The 7,502-nt window shown below is 65.2% G+C and overlaps 1 protein-coding gene across 1 annotated transcript; it reads right to left on the bottom strand.

The window, feature by feature from the left end:
• Window positions 1-2,877: 2,877 nt before the first annotated feature.
• On the bottom strand, window positions 2,878-6,883 carry LOC113920239 (G-protein coupled receptor 35-like). Its single transcript, XM_027590546.2, has 2 exons — window positions 5,875-6,883; window positions 2,878-5,015 (listed from the first exon to the last, which is right to left on the bottom strand). Exon 2 carries the CDS (start codon window positions 4,942-4,944, stop codon window positions 3,811-3,813), a length of 1,134 nt encoding a protein of 377 aa, XP_027446347.1. The 5' UTR covers window positions 4,945-5,015; window positions 5,875-6,883; the 3' UTR covers window positions 2,878-3,810.
• Between the last annotated feature and the right edge of the window lie 619 nt (window positions 6,884-7,502).

Below are 7,502 nucleotides of genomic sequence, written 5' to 3'. Positions count from 1 at the left end.
TGGCCCCCCTCCCCAATTCCTGTGTTGAGATGTGATGGGATTAGGAGGGGGTAACTTTGGGAGGTGAAGAGGTCATGAGGGTGGAGCCCCCACAGAGCAACCCGGCCCCTCAATGTGAGGACAGTGTGAGAAGGCTGTCTGCACCAGGAGGCACTGGAACCCCGACCCTGACGCACCCCGATGTCTGACCTCCAGCCTCAGAACAGTGAGAAAGAAATGTTTCCCAGCCACGCAGTCTGCGGTGTCCGTCACTGCGGCCCGAGTAGACTAAGCCAGCCCTGGAGCGGGGGGACCCCTGGGAGGGTCAGAGGGCCGCAGGAGAGGACGGCAGCCCCCAGAACCCTGCCCCGCGCTGGCTGCGGGCACTGGCAGCGCCGCCCCAGCCCCGCACCCCGCACGGCCTGTTTGCGCTTTGGCGTCCCTGTTGATTTGGGTATTCCCTCCATAGACTACCTAAATCCTCAATCCTGGCTGGCGCAGCTGAGACGGGAAGGGCAAATCGGGGAGGGGGGCGGGTCTCCCCAACCTGGGAAGACAGCACCTGAACCTTCGGCCCCCGGCGCCCAGGGTTAAGGGCCGCCCCCTCGTTCTCTTTCGGGAAGAGCAAGGGATTAGACCAGCCAACCCCAGCCCCACCGAATGCGCAACCGTTAAGGGGGGACGTGTCACGTTGCGACCCGGGTCAACCCACCAGCGAGGAAGGAGGGAGGGGCTGGCAGGCTGGGCGGGGCCCTGGGCGCGGAGGGGCGTGGCATTTGGCGCGGGCGGGGCGTGGGCGTGGCCCCCGGCGCGGAGGGGCGAGTCTCTGGCGGGGGGCGGGGCATGGGGCGGGGCCCTGGCTGCTTGGCCCCGCCCCTGCGGTCGCGCCCGTGAAGGCTTGTGGAGCAGGGCGGAGCTCTGCTGAATGAAGCGTAAAGACGCCACAGCGGGTACCTGGGGGTGGGAGGTGGGGGCGTGTCCCTGAGAGAGAGGGGACACAGCAGGCCCCTTGGCCAGTCCCGCCCCCTTCTCCAGAGAGCGCTTCCCTGAGGGCAGAGGGTCCCATCTGCCTCCTCGCTGCCTGGGCCCCCTGCCTTTGCCTGCCCCCTGCTTCCTCCTGGCCCTCACATCCCTCCGCGCCTGCACGGGGTCACCCTAATTCCTGGAAGCCCCCGCTCGTCCTCAGCCACGCTACTGTACAGCGCTGCGCTGAAGCCTCCCCATGGCTGGTCGAGGCGCCGCACTCCCGTGATGGCCTGGACACTCCATCCTGATCCCGGAACCCATCACAGTCCCAGCCCCCACCGTTGCCACCCTGGTCCCCCACTGACGTCCTGGCCCTGCCATCCGGTCCCCCACCTGCAGCACAGCCACACTCCTCACTCCTCTGACGTAAACCCCTCTGGGCGCCCCCCACCACCACCTTCAGAACACCCCCCAAGCCCTGCGTCTCCCCTGCAAAGCGCTCTGTGATCCAGCCTGGCTCACTTCCCAGCCTCTCCCCTCCCCGCCCCCCCCGTGGGACCCTGTGAGGCTCCCGGCACCTAGACCAGTGTCTGCAACATATGGCAGGTCCTGTATACCTTGTTGGTGGATAGGTCAGCACTGCAGCCCCTTCTGCCTCAAGCTGAAAAGCAAGGCTCAAGGTGTTCAGGAGACTCTGGCAAGTTCCCTGTCCCCCATGGTGGCACCCCAGCGTGCTATGCCCCAACACTACCTCCAGGCTGGGAGGGCCTGGGTCCTCAAAGGGATCAGCCCTGCAAGCTAGACTCCAGGGGGCTGCTCCTGGGGGGAAGGGACCCTAACGGGGGAGGTGGAGAAGTGGGTGATGTGCCTCCCACGTGTTTTGCCAACAGCCGGAGCCCCAAGGAGCAAGAGCCCCATCTCCCTGGACCACCACACGCATCTCCCCAGAGCGGGACTTGGGCTCCCTGGGTGAAGGGCAGCACCGGCTGGGGAGGGTGGCTGCACCAGCGGGCTCACAGTGGGTGGCTGCCTCCCTGAGCCAAACTGCACCGCTGCCCTGAGGGGCCTTGGACAGGCGGAGATGGAGGACTGGGCCTCCACGGGTCGCTCCCGCTCAGGGTTCTCTGCCGAGGCACCACAGGCCAGTCTGCAGAGAGGGAGCCCCCCCCCCAACCCATCAGGAGAGCAGTGGGACCCCCTTTCAGGAGCCCCTTCCCCATGCACTGGTGGTCAGGGTCGGACCGGGTGGGGTGGACTTTATGCCCTGCGATTTCTGTGTGTGGGGAGGGGGAGATGCGGCCCAGGCCTGACTCCCCCCTGGCAGCCAGCTGGCAGCCCCAAGAGGACGGAGGGGCCAGTGACTGTGGCTGCACTCCTGGCACCGCAAGAAGCTCTACACAGGACAGCTGCTGGAGCGGTGGCCACGGGCAGTGATGCCACCATCAGCCTTGGCCACGCAGACGGCCTCTCGGCGGCCCGCCGACTAGCTATCCTTGACCAGAACAAGTGTGTGTTGCCGGTGTGGGGGGAGCGTGGGGGGGGGGGGAGGGTGAGCCTCTGCCAGAGGTCGGGGAGGCCGGGGAGGCCCCGTGAGCCTGGGTCTGCAGGCAGCAGAAGGCCAGGGCATTGGTGCACTCGCAGAATGGGACTGACCTCTTTGCAGGTCCGGGGCCCTGCTGCTTTGTCTCAGAGTCAGGACGTGCATCTCCGTCACCTGGAAGCTGGTGGCGCTGCGGGTAACGGGTCCAGCCAGGGGCGCAGCCCGGAGGCCAGCTGCTCTCATTCTGTCTGTGTGGCGGGGGGCATGCCCAGGAGGGCCCACAGACTGCCCCGCCAGGCAGACGGCTCTGAGGAGGCTGGGGCAGGTGGCAGGGGTGGGTGGGAGAGGGAGAGAGGAGAGGAGCAGGGTGGGGGGGAAGGGGACAGGGGTCTGAGTCTCCCATTCTCCCTCTAGTCACCTGAGGCTCTTGGGAGCACCTCCTTCTGCTTCCTCAGGCCCCGTCTGGGGACCCCAGTCTCCAGCATGAGCCCCTCAGGGTTGTCTCCTGCCTCCGCTTCTCAGTGGAGGTGTTTGTGCTGATCCTGAAACTCCATTCCCAGCTGTGCCCTCGGGCCCCAGCCTGGTGGACACATACTGACGGCCACAGTGTTGTGGGGAGAGCCCCCCCTGTCCCCCGCTAACAGAGGAGCCATCAGGCCCCTCAGCGCAGCCTGCGGGTGTCCATGGGCCTGGCCCAGAGTGGGAAGATGGGGGCTGCCAGTGGTGCTGAGAGGTATGAAGTGTGTGGAGGGACAAGGGGCCCCAAGGAGCACCCCAAAGGTAAGGACTGGACCTCTTTGATGCTCTTCAGGAACACAACTGAACATTTTTTTACAAAGGAATGTCTTTAAACTTAATTAGCTGCTGTGTCTCTGTAAACATCCCTTCACTTAGAGCCTGGCGTCCCTCAGCCCTGGGATCTAGGGGGTTCTATCTGCAGTGGTGTTACAGGCCTGAAGAGAGACCTTGGAACTTTGATAGATTTTGGTGTCTAATCATAATCTATAGGTGACACAGAAAAATGTGGTTTTTTTTAACACCCTCCTCAGTACTTGCCAAGGAGTGCTACCTGGGTACTCAGAGGGTCCTTCCCTTCCTGAGCACCTGCAGGGGTGGAGCATAGAGGTTGGAGGTCAGCCTGGCATAGGTCAGGGTCACCCTGCATCCTGGAGCTTGAGGGCTGGGGTTGGGGAAGGGGGCGCACACTGCGAAGGAAGCAGCCCAAGGGGCTAAGCCGGCAGAGCTGGGAGAAGAAAGATCTGGTGGTGATCCTTTAATTCATTGCTTGAATTCTCCTTGCTGAGCAACAGCCCCGTCTCCAGGACTCATGCATCCAAAGGCACACTGTGAGCAGGGAGGCTACTTCTTCTGGATGCCATGGAGGAGGGGAAAGAGTTGCCTTGTGGGGGACCCGGGGGGCCCTGAGCTGCCTGCTGCAGGGTCGTGTGGGGGGCCCCTCCTGCATTGCTCTCCTCAGCTGCCCCCCGCCCCCCGCGGACGGCCAGGTCCGGGTGGTCACCTGCAGGAGCGCCCCGCATCCATCCCTGGAAAGGCCAGGGCATTCTGAGGATGGCCCCCACCTCTTCCTGGAATTCTGTGGCCACAAAATAGTAGCTGATGGCATCCAGGCAGCAGTTGGCGTTGGCCATGCGGGCGGCCACCTGCACGAAGTCAGTGATGCTCTGGACGGTGGGGCAGGCTGCACTTGTCCAACTGGCCACAAGCTTGGCCATCAAGGCCACGTGCAGTGGGAGGAAACAGAGCACAAAGGTGGCCAGGTTGGTGGCCACTACCCGGAGGGCTTTGAGGATGCGGCCGGCCTCCTCGGGCGGTGCCCGCGTGTGTTTGCGGAGCAGGTGCCAGAGCACCTGCCCCGAGCAGAAGCTGAGGATGAGCAGTGAGAGGAAGAAGAACAGCAGGGAGAAGACAAGCATCTTGATGGCCCGGTTATGTCCCTGCCCGAAGCAGAAGTTCTCGTCTGCAGGCAGCAAGGACGCTACCAGGGCCACAGCCCCAAAGACCAGCAGCCAGAGGGCCAGGCAGGTGAAGGCGGCCTGGCGGGGGCTACGCCAGGCCCGGACCCGCAGGGGAAAGCACAGGGCGGTGTAGCGGTCAACAGCGACGGCCGTGATGAGGCACATGCTCATGTAGGTGTTGACATAGTAGAAGCTCTGCAGAACCCTGCACAGAGGGCCCTCCTGGTCCCCCTGCTCCTGGCCCAGCGTGTGCAGGACTCCGGGCAGGCTCAGCAGCAGCAGGAAGTCGGCCGCCACCAGGTTTACCATGTAGATGCGGGTCTCCGTCCACCTGCGCAGGCGGCAGCAGAACACCCAGAGCCCGAGGCCGTTGAGCGGCAGCCCCAGCGCCAAGATGAAGCAGATGGAGACCCTGGTAACCTGGGAGAGGACGCGCCCGCCCGGGGCGGCTACGCAGCCGTGAAGGCTGTTCCCGGAGGCCATCAGGGCGCACGGCCTGACAGGCGGCGGGGAGCCAGTGGGGGCTCCAGCCACGCGGGGGTGACCAGCTTCACCTGGGGGCAGGGAGGGAAGTGCTGCTGTGGTCCCGCTCCTCCTCCTCGAAGGCCCTGCTCTCTGTCTCCCCCGATTCCCCCGCTTCCAGTAACAGCCCCAAGGGCTCCCTCTCTTGACCCCAAGAAGCTCCACTGAGGCCACCTCCCCTGCCCCGCCCAGAGGGCCTAGATTCCAGGTGCGGACGGCGGCCCCCTGCCATGGAAGGGAGCTCTGTGGGGGCTCCCCTCTGGGTTTCTCCACCGGAGGCTTTAGCCCAGCCCAAGACCTCTGCCACTTTACTCCCTGCCCCCGCCGCCCCCTGACATCCCGTGGCCCTGTCCAAGGACCGTCGGCCATGGCCCATGGAGTGGGGCCCCCACGCTCCTCTGGCAGGGGCCACAGGCCGGTCTGCAGAGAGGGAGCACCCCCAGCCCATCAGGAGAGCAGTGGGGCCCCCAGGCCGACCCCGTCCTCTGTCCTGACTTTCTGTTGGTCTCCCTGCTTCTGTGCCTGCCTCCGGCCACCGCCCTCTGCCCTCCCTCTCCCTGTCCAACTGTCCACTCTCCTCCTCGGGGCCCTCCTTTCCCCTTCCCCCCCCCAAACGCTCTCCCCCGCCCCACCCCATCTCCCCCGTTCTCCCTCTTCCTCCTCCTCTCCCTCTGCCCCCCACTACCCCCCCACCATCTTACCTTAGACGGAGGCTAACTGTCCCCTCAGCCATTGCCCTATGCCTGCCTGGGCTTGGAGCTCGGCGCGGTCCTCCCATGGGAAGCCCGGGGCCCTGCTCCTGGGAGCCCTTTGTGGTGGCCAGCAGGGTGAGGGCAGGACAGGGCTCATGGAGGGGACAGCAGGGGGACGGCAGGCTTGGGGTGCACTCACCAGTCTGGGATGGCTGGGGCCTCAGGGAGCTGGGCTGGGCCGCTCTCCGCACGGCCGGACTGCTCAGGCTGCACGCTGACCCCAAGGCTGTGATCACCGCCTTTGTGCTCTGTGAGTGGGTGTGGTCACGTGTCTGAGGGCGTCTGGCAGGGGGGCGCCACTTCTCAGGAACCCCTTCTCCGGTCCCTGTGTGCCTGGCTCTCTCCGTGTCTGCACGCTCTTCGTGACATCCTGCACAACGTTACTTCCTGACCACAGCCCTGGGCCGCCTCTGCAGCCGCCTGGAGCTCAGGGCCAGGAGCGAGGGCGCTTGTAGCCTGCAGAGACTGGCCTCTTACACGGGGTGGAGGAGGGCCTGCGTGCAGCTTCCAGGAGGTCCGTTTTGGCCAGGTGGTGCCCCCAACCTGTGCGCATCCATCATTGGCACCGGCTGGGGAGACCCCGGACAGGAAGCCTGCCCCGTTCAGGGCTGGAGAACCCGGAGACCCACCCCCGCAGCCTCGGGGAGCTGCAGCTCAGGGGTCCAGGCACCCAGCCTGACAAGGTGGCAGGCTGTAGTGGATGCCGTGGGGTGCTGCTGGGGACTCCCCGTCATGACCAAGGCACACACTGCCAGAGTTCACAGCCCAAGGCCCCTCCAGACTTGCCTTCAACAAGTGATGCGTGCATCAGAGGCAGTGTGTCCGGGGTAACCCGGTGGGGTCAGCTGCGCATCTTCTCTGCACAGAGCACCCCACGGGCACAGAAGCTGCTCCCTTGGCCCATTCCGCTTTGCCAGCCCCGTTATGGGTGGGGCTCCCAAGAGCACTCCCCGGGAAACCCCTGCATGCAAGCTGCCATCTTGGAGACTTCTGGAAGCTACCTGACGCAAGGGTGTATTCCTGCCCGAGCCAGGGTGGCCCTGCCCTTGGCCACACCAGCAGCCCCCAAGGAGTGGGGGGTCTGCCTGACCACCTGCAGGAGGAAGGGAGCCAGAGGAAACAGACCTGCCGCCCGCTCAGGAGAAGCTGGAGGGAAGCAGGGGCGTGTGGGGGAGCACATCCTCCCGTGAATCTGGGACACCTCACAGTGGAGTAACACACCCTGTGTGCCGTGAGGTGGGTGAGCTGGGGGCGGGTGCTCGGGCGACGCTGGGAGGGACAGCCTGCCACACAGACCTGGCAATGGGGGCTGGCGCATCCGGCACTGTGTGTGCGGCAGGGGCTCTGAAAGCAGGGCGAGGACACCCCTTCACTCTGAGAGGTATGTGGTCCCAGCCCTGCCGGGGGAGGGGTCTCTTGGTCATCAGTGTCATTTGCGCCTTCCTGTGTACCCTCCCGAGGAGGCAGGAGCAGGAAGACCCCTCTGCTGCCAGGGGTAGGTGCCGTCCACGCACCCGCACAAAATGGAGAGGCTGCAGCACGCTTCCCCCACGTGGGGTTCACGTGGTCAGAGTTGGGGGCCGTTATCCAGATGGTCACTTGGGAAATGGGGGCAGTAGTTTCCTGAAGTACTGACCTTCCACTCGGCTCGACTCTGCCTTCCACTGCCCCCTCCCTGCGTTGCCCCAAACTGCCCTGCAGCTGCAGGGGGCTGAGCTGGAGCCTGGGCAGCAGCCCCCACACCCCGCAGCACCCCATTCGCTCCGA

This window comes from Zalophus californianus, chromosome 3 (assembly GCF_009762305.2).
Source record: "Zalophus californianus isolate mZalCal1 chromosome 3, mZalCal1.pri.v2, whole genome shotgun sequence".
In the NCBI taxonomy this organism is placed as follows: Eukaryota; Metazoa; Chordata; class Mammalia; order Carnivora; family Otariidae; genus Zalophus; species Zalophus californianus.
The sequence above is the reverse complement of the archived record's forward strand: the minus strand, read 5'-3'. Positions and strand labels throughout refer to the sequence as shown.